The sequence below is a fragment of the Lynx canadensis genome, chromosome E3, assembly GCF_007474595.2.
Source record: "Lynx canadensis isolate LIC74 chromosome E3, mLynCan4.pri.v2, whole genome shotgun sequence".
NCBI classification, from domain to species: Eukaryota; Metazoa; Chordata; class Mammalia; order Carnivora; family Felidae; genus Lynx; species Lynx canadensis.
The window spans coordinates 15,537,994-15,557,454 of record NC_044318.1 but is presented as its reverse complement, the minus strand read 5'-3'; the positions used below and the strand labels follow the sequence as shown (position 1 = coordinate 15,557,454).

The window sequence follows — 19,461 nt, the reverse complement described above, 5'->3', positions numbered from 1 at the left end:
TTACAAGCCTTGCTTAATTTTCCAATGCCTTGGTTTCCTTACATTGTTTTCACAAAGGGCTGGCATGAAAACATTTCAAAGCAACCAGTTAAATATACATCATTTTCTCTAAATTGACCTCTCTTCCACCTATGATCTAAAATAGTGGACCATTGCTTAAATGTCATCTTCCAGGTGAGATCCTTCCTGACCACCCTATGCAAAATTAAGCCCCTTCGATATTCTGCATTCCCCCTCTCTGCTTTCTTTTTCCCTATAGCACTTACTTGTTCATTGTCTGTCATCCCCCACTAGGATATAACTTCCATAAAGGCAAGGAAGGTACTTTACCTCCAGCACCTAGAGTGATGTTTGGTGTATCGTAGTACTCAATAAATACTTATTGTATGAATGAGTGAATTATGCAAATCTAGAGATGAAATATACTATAACACCATCAAAGGCAGGAATTAGGTGTGATTGAATCAACAGGGCTAGATCTCAAAAGCATGTATTTGAGAGCAAACAAAAGCAAGTTGCAAAATAATGCATGCATTTCCTCATCTGCAAAATAGGGCTGGTAATGGCATTGTTATCAGGATCAAGTTAGTTCATTAGTGTTAAATGCTGAGAACAATGATATAAGCACTCAATAAATGTTATTTGCCATCATCATCATTACATTGATGAGAAATCACTCACAGCAAATAGTACTACTAATTTTATATGATATAATCTAATTTTACATGGTTAACCAACCTTAAGAGCTCTGGAAGGACTATAGACTAAACTGATTACTTTTGTGAGGAGAGAAGAACTCATATGATGGTCAAGGAGAATTTTAAATTTATCTGTCATGTTCTAATATTTTAAATGTAGAATTGATCCATATAACTAAAAATCAGTATTTAAAAAAGTTTAGTCCTATTTCTTGAGACATAATAACCTTGAGAGGGGGCAGGGAAGAAGGGAGGAAGAGAGAAAGAATGAGGAGAGAGAACGGAGAGATGAATTACTTAGGATAAGAATTTTTTAACTTTTCTGATTTATTTCTGAAGTGCTTATAGAATAATCACCACGGATAGGATGCTCTTAGCCTGGACTGAAAATAGCTAGAGACAAGAACCACGAATAAAACTGACCTGGAGTCCTGGATGGATTACATGAGTTAGTTGGATTGGAGAAAACTATCATTAACACAGTCTTAAAATAGGAATAAATTATTTGAGGCCTTGTGTTGGTACTTACTGATGCTTCAGCCACTGCTCCACAAATGGAATGGAGAAGAATTCCGTGAAAGACTCCCCTATCCTCTTTGGATTTTGACTGGTAACGATGCCATATTTTGATTGACAAGAAAACAATAAGCAAAAATTCAAGTCAATTGTTGCTATTCTGCTTGCAAATGAACACTATTGAATCCTTAGGGTCATTGAATATTCAAACACATGCAAAACTTACTTGTATAACCACTCAGTCAGAAAATCACAGGCAATGAATTTGGTTCTTTTTCTCTAAAGAGAGAAAAGAGAAGAGAGAATTAAATTATACTCTTTGTCCACATGTCTGAGTAGGACAAAGAAAGAGAGGTTAATTGATTTTTTGGGTTAGATGAAATATGCATGAGTCTTTTATGAGGTTTATAAGTACATCAACAAACAGTAGCTTGGGGTGATGTAAAGAATTCTGAAGACTTTTCTCCAGTCATCTTTATTTTTTTGTTTTTTGTTTTTAATTTTTTTGATGTTTATTTATTTTTGAGAGAGAGACAGAGTGCAAGCAGGGGAAGGGCAGAGAGAGAGAGACACAGAATCTGAAACAGGCTCCAGGCTCCAAGCTGTCAGCACAGAGCCTGACGTGGCGCTGGAACCCATGAACTGTGAGATCATGCCTGAGCTGAAGTCAGAAGCTTAACCAACTGAGCCACCTAGGCACCCCTCTCCAGTCATCTTTGGATTAGCACATTTTCTGATAGCAGGGACTAATAAAAGACAGTGCACATAGTAGGAGGCTTACTACATGCTTTTGGAATTGTCACAGAAGGATTTTATTTAAATCTGGAACTTGATTCTGAGTAACTGTACTTACTGCTTTCTCCCAGTCCACTCGAACCCTCCCAACAGCACTACTTCGGGTCTGGGTACCATCTTGCAATGTAGAAGCCAAGCATGCAGGTGCCATTGGCCAGTGTGGCTGACCCTGCCAGTTGTCCACCCAACAGTGGCTCCAGGTCTACACTTCTCCCACCCGGTTCTGTGCCTCAGGAGGCTGATTTTATGGTTCACTTCCACCAGGCTCCCTTACTCACTAGGTGGGTCCAGCCAGTGGGAGGTACCAGCAGGAGATCTGAGACAGGGAGGATAGACAGGGTGTAGTGGATTGAACTGTGTGTCCTCCTCGACCCAAATTCATACGTTTAACTCCTAACTCCCAGAACTTCAGAATGTGACTGTATTTGGAAATAGGATCATTACAAATATAATTAGTTGCGTCCAGCCACTCCTGAAGGGCACAGCAACTCCAAAGAAAATGAATAAATTTGGGGTAATATAGCAAGTAAGAAGGGAGATGCTATTGGCTAAACCATCAATGGCAGATTTCTAATGACACTGTACTAGACCCTAGATCCTGCTATACCCAAATTCCAAAGCCCAAATTCCCTGGACCTTTCAGGTACATGAGCCACTATATTAATTTTTTTTTAATGCTTATTTATTTTTTCAGAGAGAGAGAGACAGTGAGTGAGCGACCATAAGTGGGGGAGGGGAAGAGAGAGAGGGAGACAGAATCCTAACCAGGCTCCAAGCTCTGAGCTGTCAGTACACAGCCTGATGCAGGGCTCAAACTCACAGACTGTGAGATCATTACCTGAGCCAAAGTCAGTCGCTTAACTGACTGAGCCACTCAGGCATCCCTAGTCTCTCTTTGATTAAGCCAGTTTATATTGGGTTGTTTATTGCTTACAACAGGAAAAGTTTTAACTCCTATTCCTTTTTTTCTCCAATCAGCTAACCCCCACTTGTCCTCCTAGATGCCTCCAGGAAGACTTTCTGACCATTCTCACCCTCCTCAGCTTAAACTCTCCAGCCCCCCACCCTCAGTTCCTCATTTGCCACTCTGTCATAGCACCTCAGACATAACCATAACATAATACTTGCCCACATGTCTATCTTCCCCACTTAACTATAAACTTCTTGAGGACAAGGCACATGTCTCTTTTCTTTATATTCTTAGTGCTTAATTGAGTGCCTTGCATGGAGTAGGTGATCAATGGGTGGTAAGTAAATGAATGAATGAATTCACCATTCAACTCTCAAACATCAAAGCAAGAAAGAGCTTACTTACAAGAATTCTGACATCTTTTTTTAAAAGTTTATTTATTTATTTTAAGAGTGCATGCAAACGGGAGAGGGGCAGAGAGAGACGGAGAAAAAGAGAATCCCAAGCAGGCTTGGCACTGTTAGTTCAGAGTCTAATGTGGGGCTTGATCTCACAAACGGCGAGATCATGACCTGAGCTGAAGTCAGACGCTTAACCTACTGAGCCACCCAGGAGCCCCAAGAATTCTGATATTTAAAACTAGCGACTGCTTGGGGCGCCTGGGTGGCTCAGTCAGTTGAACGTCCAACTTCGGCTCAAGTCATGATCTCAGTGTTCATGGGTTTGAGCCCCACATCGGGTTCTATGCTGACCGTTCAGAGCCTGGAGCCTGTTTCAGATCCTGTGTCTCCCTCTTTCTCTCTGCCCCTCCCCTGCTCACACTTTGTCTGTGTCTCAAAAATAAATAAACATTAAAAAAAAAAAAACCCAACTAAGGATTGCTAATATAATTCTGGATAGTTTCTCTTCATTTTCTTCTAATATTTTATCATGAAAATGTTCCTTCTATTTTTTCTTTTTTTCCCCCCCTTCACTTGAAAATAGCCAACTCAGCTTTATAATCTTAGATAAGGTTGAAAAAAAAAACTGTTGTGAAATTGATTCTCACCAAAAAGGAAAGTGCTGCTTAAAATTTTTTACTGAAAGCTTTACTATAGCCATTAGTCCATAAAACAGAGCAGTTCCCGAGTTGCTGGAGATTGTTTGCAGTCTTCTACCTCCTTGCTGATAGCCTTTTATTAAAAAATTGAAACACTGCTGGCCAGGGTAATAAAATTAAATGTAATGGAGCATGTAACAGGGTTTTCTAAGGCTGCCTTGCAACAGTAGGGTTGCCTTCAAAAAGCCATCTTTAACCCAACTAAGAAAATACTTGTACAACAATGCAAATATGTATCTAGCATGGATTGCCGTATAATTTAAACAATCCAGCAATTGTAAGATGGCAGTGTCTCTTTCTTTCCTGTCCATAAAAGATGCATTGTTCCCTTGGCATTTACTGCAGTGTTTGGTGGTAAAGATTCCTTCTACCAAGGGAATGCAGTTTGACTTACTCTATTAAATAGACTTTTAAAATAGCCCAATGGTCTGATGTATGAAGGTCATGCAGACAGATTTAATCACTTTTGATGCAAAGAAATAAAATGGAAGAAATTGTGTTTTCCTTCTGATCTGAGCAAGTGTGGACGTGCCGTGCATACTCAGACACGTGGAACAGTGAGGATATTGTTCAGCTGTTGTTTAGTTTAAAAATTATCTGCCAGGGAGCTGAAAGAGAGAAGGGAGAGCAAATGAAAAGTTGTGGTGAGTGAAGAGATAAGAGAGGAAGTAATAGAAAAATTAAAGAGTGAGATTAAGAAAGTGTGGGCACCCAGGGTTTACGTAATGCGGACAAACATACTGAGTTCATGATTGTTAAAGGGTGAGTATGTGCAAGTTTCAGCAAGCAGAGGAAACAGTTAAGACAACCTCAAACAAGGTTAAAAAGCAATTTTTAAAAATCCAGAATTAAAAGGAAAAAGACTAAATGACAAAGACATCATCATGTCATCATGAGTCTGCAACTTATTTTAAAATGCACCCAAAAAACAAGGTAGATGGATAGACGGATGGACTGATGGATTGGTGGACAGATATGCAACCAAGCCAATAAAGCAAAATGGTAACTGTAGAATCTAGGTGGTAAATATGTGGATGTTCCCTCTGAAATTCTTCCACTGTTCTATATTGCTGGAAAAATTTTGTAATAAAATTCGGGGGTGGAAAACATCATCATAAAAGACTGAAACCCCAAAGAGAGAAAAGGCAGAAATTGGAGTTCAACCCAGACAGCACCTTGCCCCGATGTTCATGTTGGGTACGCCCATAAGAAGCAGACTAGAAGTGCAGAGACTAGAAAGAGAAACTACTTGCATTGGAAAGTCACTGAATCTGCATCCGGTAATGAATGTAATTCCACCCCAGAAAGGTCAAAAGCACATGCTGTGAGGTTAGTGCACTGAAGTGTGGCTTGCTATGGCATTGTGTTTGTTGAGATTCTTTGGGTTTGCAAGGTTTAGAAATCTGTTCGGGTTACCTTGGTTACTGGGTATTTTTCACAAATCAGTTTAGGATAGATTTTGCTGCAGCAAACAACCCCTAAATCTGAGAAGCTTATATCATCAATGGCTTTTTTTTCACTCATGTTACATGAACATTTCAATCAGCTATAGCTCCCTGCTTCACGTTGTCTTTACTCTGGGATTCAGGCTCACGAGCTTCTCTCTAAAATAGCACTAGAACGGGGCGCCTGGGTGGCGCAGTCGGTTAAGCGTCCGACTTCAGCCAGGTCACGATCTCGCGGTCTGTGAGTTCGAGCCCCGCGTCAGGCTCTGGGCTGATGGCTCAGAGCCTGGAGCCTGTTTCCGATTCTGTGTCTCCCTCTCTCTCTGCCCCTCCCCCATTCATGCTCTGTCTCTCTCTCTCCCAAAAATAAATGTTGAAAAAAAAATTAAAAAAAAAAATAAAATAAAATAGCACTAGTTATCACATTAAGTGAATACGACATGGTGAACCATGCTTTGACTCTTAGAGTGTGTATTTGGAAATGACATATGTCACGTTCACACATTGCTTTGACCAAAGCAGTCACATGGACAAGCCTCCCTTAGAGAGAGGCCACAAATATTTTTGAACACGAATATAGTCTCGCACACGGGGTTAGTGTAAAGGCAGAAGGCGTGGAAGGAAAATGGGAATTCCTCTGACTGGGGGCAGGTCTCAGGGAGAAGTGGACCAGGGTCCATGGCTGTTCAGGGCGCAGGTCTGGCTAATCACAGTAGCCTCATCTACTTATAGCTTTGTGGCTCAACAACAGTTCTGGTTCTCAATCTACGTGGGACTCAGCCCTGTGGCATCGCTACTCCCCAGAAGAATCTGATTGGATTGGTAAGATACTACTCAGAATGGGCCATCCCTGTTGGGCAGAGCAATTGTACCAGATCATTTCATAGCCACTTGGCATTCTCAAGTGGCTGCCCATAGGGTGTGACACTTATTCTTGGCTCAATCACTTGTAGCCAGGGTAATGGGGACATGGACAAAGCAGGGACAGAGGGCTGAAGTTAAGGCTGTGGGTGTGGCATGCACTTAGAATGTCATAGCCTCCTTTCCCACATAGCTATTCTCTACAGTAAACTTCCAGACGCCTGAGAACCAGCCCCCCAAGACAAAAGTGATAACTGATTCTAGAAACGAGCACTCACTTGGACTACAGCCAGATGCCAAAATACTTATCACAGCAAACTTCAAACAGAAGTTACATTTTCCCCGACTGCATTAGAATTTCATTAAAGAAAAATAATACTTCTCAAAAGAACTTAAAAATACACACTCATGGGGCACCTGGGTGGCTCAGTTGGTTAAGTGTCTGACTTCGGCTCAGGTCATGATCTCAGTTTGTGGGTTCAAGCCCTGTATCGGGCCCTGTGCGGACAGCTCAGAGCCTGGAGCCTGCTTCGGATTCTGTGTCTCCCTCTCTCTCTGCCCCTCCCCAGCTCACGCTCTCTCTCTGTCTCTCAAAAATGAATGTTAAAAAAATTAAAAAAAAAATACACTCATAACACAAAGTATAGACCAAGACTTTCAGCATGGGCCACGTGCTCATTTCTAAAAGTGTTCTGAAGTAAAAGGAGTAACGCTAAAATAATTCCACCACACCTTTCCTGTGACAAATCTATTTTTTCCACTCCTTAGAAAAGTTTTTCAAACAAAAGTGGATGGTATTTCTAATTCCCTTATTGGTCAAGGTCAGGAAACAGAGTTTCTTCCTTCACTGACCAGAGCCCTTGTACTTTTTAAAAGATATTTGGGTATTTTATTTAAAAAATAAAAGACTACAATAAATGACTGTAAGATAGCACAGGACTCTAAGAAGAAATAGATTTGTTTTACTGAATTATTCATAGTAGCAAATTTTAGTGTCATGAGATCATCAAATGACTTATCAGGAGTTAGAAATAGTTTCCTGATACTAACTTTTGTTTACAATAGTCTTCATTGTAATGGAATTTGATGAGCAACCAAAGCAAAAGGGAAAATTTTATGCCGTGTGGGATAGGATAGGAAAAGAGGCAGAAAGTCTTATCACCTCTATCCAGACCCTGCATTTAATCCATATTTAAAGCTGAGATAAGATTTATTTTCAGGCATCATTTTAGTCATGCAGAAAACTCCTGATTTCTTTCTAAATTATGCACAGTGCATTGTTCCGGTTTAGTCCTGTTCAGTAAACATTTACTGAGGACCTACTATGTGCCAAGCCTGTGTTAAACACAAGAGATAAAGAAATGAGTAAGCTATGGCTGCACTGTGGTTATTAATTCAACATCCAGCAGCCAACCTCCGGCTGGAGGTTGCTGTGATGAGTATGGAGGATTAAGTCCATCTCCAGCTGCAGGTATGAATCCCGATTAGGCAGTCCAGATAAGCCCACCCCACCTGCCACCTAGACCTAAACCTGGTCCACATTTATCCTGGCCCGAGGGATTTGCTGAATGGAGAATGGGTGCATAATCAATTTCAGACTGATAAAGTATGAGAGGAGATGTGCTGGGGCTTCTGGGAAATCATTTCCTTTTCTTTTCTTTTCTTTTTAATGTTTATTTTGAGACAGAGAGAGACAGAGTGAGAGTGGGGGAGGGGAAAAGAGAGAGGGAGACACAGAATCCAAAGCAGGCTGCAGGCTCCAGGCTCTGGAGCTGTCAGCACAGAGCCCGACACAGGGATTGAACCCACAAGCTGCGAGATCATGACCTGAGCCGAAGTCGGACGCTCAACTGACTGAGCCACCCAGGTGCCCCAGGTTGCTGTAGTTGCGGGGGCAAAGCCTAGGCCAGTGGCAGTATCTGTTTGGCCACTCTGAGGGAAGCCAGCCTGAGGATAAAACCAACTTTGCAAGAGGCCACCCATAGAGGCAGAAGAGAACCAAGTCTCTGGTTTTATCATTGAGTTCTCAATCAAACCCATCCTGAAATCCTCCTTCTTTACCTCAGAACCTTTTAGTTTCCTGAACCAAAGAATCCCCTTCATTATTTAAGACAGTTTCCTGCTGTTCGCAGCACAATGAGTCCTAGCCAAGATAGCTGCCCAGTATCCTTTCTGCCTTCTTTTGGTAACAGCACCTTGAGTTCCTTTTGGGGATCTGTCTTTCCCCAATTCTAAAGCTATGTGCACTGGGTTAGGGATCCTTCACTTTGCCCAACAGCCCACTGCCCACTAAATTCCCCTAGTTCCAAGGATTGATTCCAAAGTAGGTCATTGACCTGAGTCAGTTCAATTAGAAACTCAGGAAGAGACTTTCTCTTTCTAAGGCATGAGACATAGGCTAGTGTCACAAGGCAGGGACCATTTGAGGGTGGAGCCACGCCAGAGGAAACTGAATCAAGAGATGGAGAGGGAACCAAATCGTGAAGACATCATCTGGGTCCCCAAATCAAGCTGTGGAAGATCTCCCCATGGGAAAGGACATATATAAACAAACAAACAAACAAACAAACAATCTTTTTCATTGAAGTCAGTTCAGGGGCGCCTGGGTGGCGCAGTCAGTTGAGCGTCCGACTTCAGCCAGGTCACGATCTCGCGGTCCGTGAGTTCGAGCCCCGCGTCAGGCTCCGGGCTGACGGCTCGGAGCCTGGAGCCTGTTTCCGATTCTGTGTCTCCCTCTCTCTCTGCCCCTCCCCCGTTCATGCTCTGTCTCTCTCTGTCCCAAAAATAAATAAACGTTAAAAAATTAAAAAAAAAAAAATGAAGTCAGTTCAGATGGGGTTTTCTGTCATGTGAGGGACTGGCCCCAGAGTTAACTAGCAGATACGGGAATAGCGAGTTCTGCATACTTAACACATCCAGCTGGAACAAACTCTTTGAGTTCATCATACTTTTTACTGCTGACAGTATAAACTTTTATCAAAAATTGCTTATAGCAAAAATTATTAACTTAATTATTAACCAAAATATTTTCAGAGCTGCATTGGAAAGAAATCCCAAGTGAAGTTTATAATAGCCACTAAGCCAGCTCTGTTCAGTATATCTGTCCAGTTATGTTCTTATTAAGTTCTCACCTCTCATGTTCCAATTAAGCTAATCCGAAGGCAGGGCTAGATGTCAGTGGATCACCAAGAACATGGAGCCAAATGTAATGTCTAATCTTAAGATGATGTTTACATCTCTCAAACTTAATTTGCCACTAGAATACAACCCAATTCATGACAGAATAGGAATGGTATTATGGCCTTTTAATCAATGTTCAGTCTAAGAAAAATGCTGAAGTTCTATCTTAACAATTGCATAGTTGATTTTCTTTTCACCTCTTCCAAATCACATAGACTCTGGGCTGCCCAGGGATCCCAGGAAAGGCAGCTATAAATATAAATAGAAGATCAGGAAGGTCAATGTCAACAAAGATGCAGCAAGGAACAGGCAAGTCTTCATGAAAATTCTACAAAGACCTGTCTTGGTATAAAAATTATTTGCAACCTAACTTCACAGTTATGCCTCCAAGAGATCAAGGGGTCTCTTGCACTCCCTTCAAGGCCTGCCCTCTGCTCAGAGAAGATGGAAAAATTGATCAGGGCCTATGCAAAAGGAAGCTTCTGGCAGAGGCTCTGACAATCAGGGCTTTCTTAATCCATCTCACTATCCCCGTCTGAAACTGGGTTTATTCTTTTCTTCACTTTCAACCTGGACCCATGTCTCCTCCCTCTGTTTTCTCACTTGTTGCCAGCTGCCTCTCTTCCTGAATCCCTCAAGCACAATCTTGAAAGACAATGGCTACCCCCTACTGAACACTCACCCTGTGCTAAGTGCCATACACAGAGCATCTTAATGCTCCCAAAAACCCTGGTGAGGTGGGTACTATGGTTATCACCCTCCCCATTTAACAAATAAGAAAACTGAGACCCTTAGAGTTTTAGAGTTTAAGGAAACTTCCCAGATGCCCAGAGCTAGCAAAACTTGGAGGAGGGAGGGCACCTGAGTGGCTCAGTCAGTTAAGCATCCGACTTTGGCTCAGGTCATGATTTCACAGTCTGAGTTTGAGCCCTGTGTTGGGCTCTGTGCTGACAGCTCAGAGCCTGGAGCCTGCTTCAGATTCTGTGTGTGTGTCTCTCTCTTTGTCCCTTCCCCGCTCACACTCGGGTCTCTCTCTCTCTCTTTCTCCCAAAAGATGAATAAATGATGGGGCGCCTGGGTGGCTCAGTCGGTTGAGTGGCCGACTTCGGCTCAGGTCATGATCTCGCGGTCCGTGAGTTCGAGCCCCGCGTCGGGCTCTGTGCTGACAGCTTGGAGCCTGGAGCCTGTTTCAGATTCTGTGTCTCCCTCTCTCTCTGACCCTCCCCTGTTCATGCTCTGTCTCTCTCTGTCTCAAAAATAAATAAACGTTAAAAAAAAATTTAAAAAAAAAAGATGAATAAATGTTAAAAAAAATTTTTTTTTAAAGTTGGAGGAGGGGATTCAAGCCCACCCTTTTGATTCCAGCAACCCTACCTTACCTTTCCTTACTGTATTCTCAGAGCCCTCCACATGTCTGAGTTTAACCTCCCACTACTCTTTAACTCCCCACATGGCCAGTCTCAACCCACCTCTTCCTTACATACTGCCCTCATTCTTAGTTTTCCATTCCGGGCCTAAGGAACATTTTTCCAATTCAATTTTGTTCTTATTTTATTGCTATTTTTCACTGCAGCTGTGCCAGTCACTGAGCTGAACACATTATCTTATTTAAATTCTCTTACTATGAATGATATTATCATTATATGTAATAATATGTATATCATTATATATATTATAATAATATATATATTATTATTACTATTTCTATTTCACAGAGGAGTACACTGAGGCTTAGAAGGTTAAAATTACAAGGTCCCAGTGCTAGCCAGGTCCAAAGTCACATACCTAGAAAGAGGTAGAACTGGGCTTTCAATTCAGGTAAGCATAGCTCCAAACTCTAAGCTTAATCATTAAGCTTCCCTTACACTGCCTCCCACATAACAACAGCAGCAGCTACTACTACAAAAATCGGGGTGTTTTTAGGATTTCAGAACAAGGGTTGGCAAACTTTCTTAAATGGCCAGGTATACATATTAGGCTTGTGTTACAACTATTCAACTTGGCTACAGTGAAAGAGTGCAAAAGTGCACTTTCAGTGCAAAAGTGGCCATAGACAAAAATGTAAAGGAATGGGTGTGGCTGTGTTCCAATAAAATTTCAGTTACAAAAAGAGGTAGCTGGCCCTACAGGCCATAATTTGCAGACCTCTGCTTTAGAACATTATCAATCACTGATAGATGCTTTTTCATGCAGAAGCATGGAAAAATCCATAGTACTTGATTTCTGACCCAGAAATTTGATTTCAAGAAAGCTCAGTTTCACCCATTTCCTGGACAGCCCTTTTATTATTCTAAGGGATTAACAGTTTAAACATCTTTTGGCTCTGGAAGTAGTTTATGACTTGGGTTTTCTTGTTCCTAAAAAGTAGCAGGAGAAATGCAGCTCTCTAAACAACCAAGAGGGCCAAAACAATCAATTGAACCTTATTTTCACTTTTTAAAAAATGGTTTCCAATCCTTTAGACATTAATTCTCAAGAGAATTTTGGGATACCTTGCAGTCTTTCTTTCTTTTTTGGTCACTATGGCTGTGATTCTAGCAGCTTCTTCAGCATTGGAGGGCCCTTAATAGTGCATTCTCAGGTTCTGAGCTCACCATATTATTTCCAAGGGTTATGTTTAGATTTTTACAAATATATATTACTTTTTAAAGGCACTAGTATTTTTAGAACGATGAGGAAAATCCATCCTTGGCCATCTGTAATACCCAGAAATTAGTAACAAGGATACCACCTTCCATTTATTCAAGCAACAACTGGTCACTCAGCAGGGACCATGGGGAATAACATTCCTTTTACAGACTCGCTATTTTCTAGGCATCATGTTAATCATGTTAACAACAGTTAATATGCATTGAATGTTGTCACTCTGCCAGGCACTCTTCTAAATTTTACTTAGCTCATTTATCCTCATGACAACTACGTATTATTAGGTTACTATTCTTATTATTCCCATTTTCAGATTAGGAAACAGGGGCACAGAAAGGTTAAATACCTTGTCCAAAGTCACTTACTAGTAGATGGTCAGAGTCAGAATTTGAACTCAGTTGGACTCCAGAACTTGCTCTTTCACACATTACTTCATTTAACCCTGTCCATAAGCCCACCAGTGGTTTACAAATGAGGGGAGGAGGGAGTTGCAGACAAGTAACTTCCCTGAAGTCACTAGGCTAGAGCCAGAAGTCAAACCTGCCACCTGCTGCCAAATCCATACTATTTCTAATACAGTATATGAGGTGAATTGCAAAAAGGGCCACCATTCTTCACTCCTTCCTGGATCCACAACCTTTGCAGTGTAGTTTTATAGCTCTTCCCATCAAGAGGTGGAGTCTATTTTCTTACTCTCTGAATCTGAGCTGGCCTTGTGACTTGCTTTGGCCAACGTAATGCCGTAAAAGTAGCAATATGCCAGTTCCAAACCTCATCAGGCTCAAGAGGGCTTGAGAACTTCTACTTGAACCCTCGCACCCCTGCCCAGCTACGATGTGAACTCTCCAGGGTTAATTTGATGGAAGCTGAGTGGCCAAGTTGAACAGAGGTGATACATCCCAGCTAAGGCCTTCCTAGACCCAGCCTGCCCACAGACACAAGAATGGCCCCAACCAAGGCCAGAAGAACCTCCCAGCTGAGCCCAGCCCAACTGCTCTCTTGCAGGAGAATGAACTAAATAAACTGTTGTTTTATCCACTAACTTTTGAGGTAGTGTGTTATGTAGCAAAAAATCAACAGATGCCGTGTATAATAAGTGAAATGCAATTTATAGCCAAATGCTCTCCCTATTTAGCAGACAGTCAAGACTGCTACGACAGCCCCCTGGCATAGAGCCATGCCCCTGAAAGCAAGAGGACAAAGCTTCAGAGCAGAAAAGGAAAATCCTGTCACAAAGCCACTGCCCTTTATTTTATAAGGCAACCATGGGGTCACCCTCAGGTCAGAGCCTGTTGACTTTCTTTCTAAAGCCTTGTCTTTTGAGGATGACTTTCATTTTTAGAAACAAAAGCAACTCCTAGCCAAGTTTGGGAATGAAGTGATCAATGCTGCCATTGTTAAAAAGAAGAAAGAAAAGAAGCATGACTATCAAGTTATAATAAGATTTTCTTGTATGGTTTACAAACTGGATCGGACAGCAATTCCAAGAGCCTCAGAATGAAGTATTTTCAACACTAACAGCCTTATTGGCATTCAGCAGTCCCCCCTTATCCACAGAGGATAGGTTCCAAGACCTCAGTGGATGCCTGAAACTGCCTTGAGTACCAAACCCTGCATGTAGTATGTTTTCCCCGTATATACATACCTATGACAAATTTAATTTATAAATTAGGCACAATAAGACAACAACAATTTCAACAATGTTTTTTAAGTTTATTTATTTATTTTGAGAGAGACAGAGAGAGCAAGCTGGGGAGGGAGGGGGCAGAGACAGAGAGGGAAGAGAGGACAGGGGGAGAGAGAGAGAATCCCAAGCAGGCTCTCGCTGTCAGCACAAAGCCTGATGCGGGGCTCGAACTCACGAACCGTGAGATCATGACCTGAGCCGAAACCAAGAATCAGACGCTTAACTGACTGAGCCACCCAGGCGCCCCCATTGGTACCTCTTGAACCTCTGTTTCCTTATCCATAAAAGAGGGACAATAAAACCACCCATTCAAAGGGTTACTGTAAGTAACAATGCGATCACAATGTGAAATAATGCCTGGCATATGGAAAGTACTCTACAAATGATTGCCATCAATCACCATTGATTAATCACTTAGAAGGTAACTGTTGGCTAATGGTAGATAATTAAGAAATAGCTCTTAACTTAGAGCCGTATTTCATATTTAGGTACTAACTTCCAAAATGTGAAATTGGGATCTGCTATCTGGACCCACTTAAATGCTGTGACATTCAATCAAATGTAATAAGATCAGGTAAAAACCCAGTTTCCTCTACTGAAAATCTATCCAAGCAATAAAGATGAAGTACTGATACACGTACAACACAGATGAACCTCACAAACACTGTACTAAATGAAATAAGCCAGATGTAAAAGACCATATTATGTGATTCTAGTTATTTGAAATGTTCAGAAAAGGTAAATCTATGGAGATAAAAAGTAGATTCGCTGTTGCTTGGGGGTAGGGGTGGAAATGAAGAGTAACCAGAAATAGCCACTAGAGATTGGGGTGGGAGAGGTTATGGAAATGTTCTAAAATTAGATTGTGGTGATGGCTGCACAACTCTAAATGTGGTTCAGTTAAAATGAGTGGACTTTTTAAAATCCTTTTTTTAGAGGCACCCAGGTGGCTCAATCAGTCGAGCATCTGACTCTTGATTTTGGCTCAGGTCATGATCTTGCGGTTGTGGGATTGAGCCCTGCATCGGGCTCTGCACTGACAGCATGGAGCCTGCTGGGGATTCTCTCTCCCTCTCTCTCTGCCCCTCTCCCCTACTTTCACTTGCTCTCCTAACTCCATTTAACATACAAACACGGGTGGGGTCTTTTTTTCATGGTTTTAATATATATTGATTTTTCCAGGAAAGCAACCACCACATATACTGAGGGAAAAGTGTACTTTGTTCTATTCAGAACCTAAGAGTTTCTCACCATTTCAGAAAAATCCTAATACCATGGGCAATATCACTTACAGTATCTGAATGACTGATACGTCGTGCGTGATGCAGTCTGCCTTTTGCAGCTATCATATTCATGGTGATTCTTTTTTTTTTTAATGTTTTTATTTATTTTTGAGACAGGGAGAGACAGAGCACGAGCAGGGGAGGGGCAGAGAGAGAGGGAGACACAGAATCGGAAGCAGGCTCCAGGCTCTGAGCTGTCCGCACAGAGCCCGACGCGGGGCTCAAACTCACGAACTGTGAGATCATGACCTGAGCGGAGGTCGGACACTCGACCGACTGAGCCACCCAGGAGCCCCTGATTCTATGTATATGTACAAGCAAGTCACTACTCATATCTTCTAGTATAGTTTTACCTGAGATTTTAAAAAATTAAAAAATATTACATATGTTGTAAATGGTTTCCATTTTCTTTCTCCTTTATGCTATAGTCCGCTATAGTATAAACAGCCACTATATATATATATATATATATATATATATATATGTATATATATGTGTGTGTATACGTATATATGTGTGTATACATATACACACACACACACACACATATATATATGTTTGAAATTATTGCACAGATAGATGCAATAGATTATTAGCTAATGAGCACCTAATGAATCATGCATGCTAGGTCCATGCCCCTTATGCCCCTTTGTAATGTGACTTTGCTAATTTTTCTAGAAGGAGTCTATTTCTCACCTACTTATGGGTTGCCATGTGAGTTGCTGACTTTGTGAATTGCTTTGACCAGTGGAACGTGGTAGAAGGGTTGCTGTTGGAGTTCCAGAGCCCCAGCCTCACATTTCTGCCTTTGCCCTCTTGGAAATGTCCTGAAACCACCAGGCTGTAAAGAAGCAGGGCTGGCCTGCTACAGGATAAGAGCCATGAGGAGGAGAACTGAAGTGCCTAGCCAACACCAGCACTGAGGCCCCAGCCATGTGCCTGACACCAGCTTGGACCTCCCAGCCCTTCCCAGTCACCTGCTGAAAGCAGTCACATGAGTGAGTCGAGGTGAGACCAAGAGCAGAACACTCAGCCCACAGAAATATTAAATCAATGTGTTAAGACATGCAGTTTCCAGGCAGTTTGTTATAAACAACACACACAGCAGGGGCACCCAGGTAGCTCAGCTGGTTTAGCATCTGACTCTTGATTTTGGCTCAGGTCATGATCTCATGGTTTGTGAGTCTGAGCCCCACATCAGGCTCTGCAATAAGACTGCGGAGCCTGCTTGGGATTCTCTCTCTTCTTCTCTCTCTCTCTGCCCCCTCCCAGTTCACATGCACTCTCTCTCTCTCTCTCTCTCTCTCTCTCTCTCAAAATTACCTAAGCATTTCAAGATATGAAAAGGCTCTTTAAAATGTGACAAGGGGGCACAGGGCCCAACAACACAGAGAACCTTGTGCTGATGAGTTCCCACTGCTCCTAAAATAAAACCCGCACTTTTTACTGGCTTATATGATGTGGCCACTGTAGAGCGGCCATCTTACCTCCCACCTCATTAGTTTGCTCTGCTCCCCCCATACTGGCTTCCTTTTTGTCCCTGGAAGAGGTGACTGAATTTGGCAGTACTGGGTCATTAAGAAAGCTTAAGAAGAGTTGTGCTGGAGGATTTCAGGGTCAAAGCACCACAAGTAAAAGAGAGAACAAATGGTGTAAAAAGATGGAGGTGAGGTGTGTCACTGTTACTCAATGTGTCAGTGAAAATGGAAAAGAAAGAAAATCACCTAAATTGGGGGCAAGGGCCCATTTATTTATAACATTTTTTATAATTACCAAAGTAATTGACACTTATTTTCAATTTTTCAAATATTATTGAAATACTGAAATATAAGAGAGAAAAACCCTCTAAATTTGCATCCCCCCCCCGCTTATGTGTGATTTTCACTTATTGGCTGACAGGTTTAGATACTATCATTTACCTTTGGCTTGGTCTATGTACTGTGCATGTCAGTATATACACAGGAAATGCCTGTGCAATATCTATTGTCAATTCAGATATAATTCCACCAACTATTTGTACAAAGTAATCATTTCCCACTCTTTATCTTTCACAGAATATGTTTGTTTAACACAATATAAATTATTGCTAGCAGCCAGCTAATTTCACAGCAACACTAAAAGGTCCATAGACTTTCTTAATAGATGGTCACTTTAGTGTCCTACAGTTGTCACCTACATCTTCTCTATGACCTTTTTACATGTAGTTGAAAACAATGATCTGGGAAAAGAATGAATAAATTTATTCCACTTGCTAAGAACATCTTAGGACATGCACAGGGTCTTTATCTAATCCTAAGGCTGAGATAATTATTGCAAATCATTCACTTAAGGTTTAGTCTCCCAGTTGTAATCTCCTCCAAAAAATCAGGACTAGAGAAATAAAGCTGAATTTTATTCTGAGCACTTAAAAGATTAAAATATGAGAGCATCTGGGTGGCTCAGTTGTTTGGGCATCCGACTCTGGATTTAGGCTCAGATCATGATCTCATGGTTCATGGGACTGAGCCCCACGTTGGGCTCTACGCTGACAGTGCAGAGCCTGCTTTGGATTCTCTTTCTCTCTCTCTCTCTCTCTCTGCCCCTCCCCCACTCCTGTGTGTGTGCATGCTCTCTCTCTCAAAATAAATATTTAAAAAAACAAAAGATGATAATATCCAATGATGAACAAACTGTTTGGTTAGGATCTTTATGAAAGTCACCAGAGTTCAATTCATAATATTTAAAATGACACGTATAAAGGAATTGAATTATGAATTAATCAAAATCATCAAACTTACACAGCTTGTATGCGACAGAGTCAGACTGGAAGCAAAGTCTGCCTGATTCTGGAGGCTGGGTTCTGAAGCACTGGATGAGGTACCATAGACTTCCTCTTTTGTGTTTGTGTGTTTGTGTGTTTGTGTGTTTGTGTGTGTGTGTGTGTGTGTGCGCGCGCGCGCTCTATGACAGGTGCTCTATGATATAGTAATTAGGTATCACTGATGCTTGTCTCTTTCTCTCTCTCTCTCTCTGCTTTATTCCCTCCAGTTTTTCTTGGAGTGTCACAGTACTCACGGGGCCAATCTAAATAAACGATCCTGCCCCACGATGTCTACATGAGGGCTCTGTCTGTGTGACTGACTGCCCCAGATCTGCCTCATTTCTTACTGCTCTTCTCCACAGCTTCCAGACCCATCTTTCATATCAGAATCTGGCCTGTGCTTTTGGCAAGCCACTGGACTGACACCAGTGTGGTCTGGGGGTCAAACTCCTAGTCTCAGGAAGCAGACTGCTTGGCTTGAATCTTGGCTCTACCACATACTGGTTGTTCCCTTGAGCTTGTTGGTTAACCTTGGTGCCGCATAGTTCTCATCTATAAGATAGGGGCACATACGTTGGGGTGCCTGGGTGGATCAGTTGGTTGAGCGTCCGACTTCGGCTCAGGTCATGATCTCCAGTCTGTGAGTTCAAGCCCTGCGTCGGGCTCTGTGCTGACAGCTCAGAGCGTGAAGCCTGCTTTGGATTCTGGGTCTCCCTCTCTCTCTGCCCCTCCCCTGCTCAAGCTCTGTCTCTCTGTCTCTCAAAAATAAAAAAACATTAAAAAAAAAAAAAGAGCACCCACATTGGAGGGCTGCTGGGAAGATGAAACTTTCTTCAGACAAAATGCTCAGAACAACGTCTGGCACAAAGCAAAGGCCCTAAAGCGCTAGAAACTACTATTCTTCAATTCCAGCTTCTTGCTCATCCCCCTGGCTCTCCATTGGCTAGGAGGTCCCTTCAATTTTAGAGGAGGGGCTCTTTATTCAGCTCTAGCGCTAGGGGCAGCCTCCCTACAGTCTACCTTCCTCCAGAGGCAGTAAATCCAGACACTGCAGGTACAGTTAGTAAATTACTTCTGGAATGTAATAGCTAGGGCAAACTGACAAGTGCTCCCATAACTTAACCGCTATCTTAAAAGTTGGCTCTCACTTTTGAGGAACCGTATTAATTCATCCATCCGACAAATATTTAGTGAGTCCCCACCACGTACCAGGCACTGCTGGAGCTACATCATAGAACAAAATGGAAAATAATGAAAGCGAGGGAACATAACTATAAGCCAGCATTTTAAGGGCAAAATACAAATCAGCAATTATTTCTTGAGCGACCTAATATGAACACTGTTTCAAGATATAATTTGAATGGCTCCAATAAACAATGAATTACGCTGCTGTTTAAGAGTCATTTGGATGCAAGTTCAGTTGTGGGTGACAGATAAGAATGCTTCAGTTATGTAATTTTGGCTGGAGGCTGGTTATCATTCAGTTTAGCATCTATTCCCACTGACAGGATGTGAGGAACAGCTGAATTGAGAAAATGCAA

The 19,461-nt window shown here is 41.9% G+C and overlaps 1 protein-coding gene across 4 annotated transcripts in view; it reads right to left on the bottom strand.

Annotated features, from left to right (window-relative positions):
• The window catches only part of IQCK (IQ motif containing K), a 129,294-nt gene that overhangs the window by 94,720 nt on the left and 15,113 nt on the right, over positions 1-19,461 (bottom strand). For all 4 annotated transcript variants that reach the window (XM_030301016.1, XM_030301018.1, XM_030301017.1 and 1 more), the window contains 2 exons: positions 1,441-1,493; positions 1,228-1,305 (listed from right to left, as the gene is read on the bottom strand). In XM_030301016.1, coding sequence (XP_030156876.1) covers positions 1,228-1,305; positions 1,441-1,493 — 131 coding nt within the window. The remainder of the gene's footprint in view (positions 1-1,227; positions 1,306-1,440; positions 1,494-19,461) is intronic.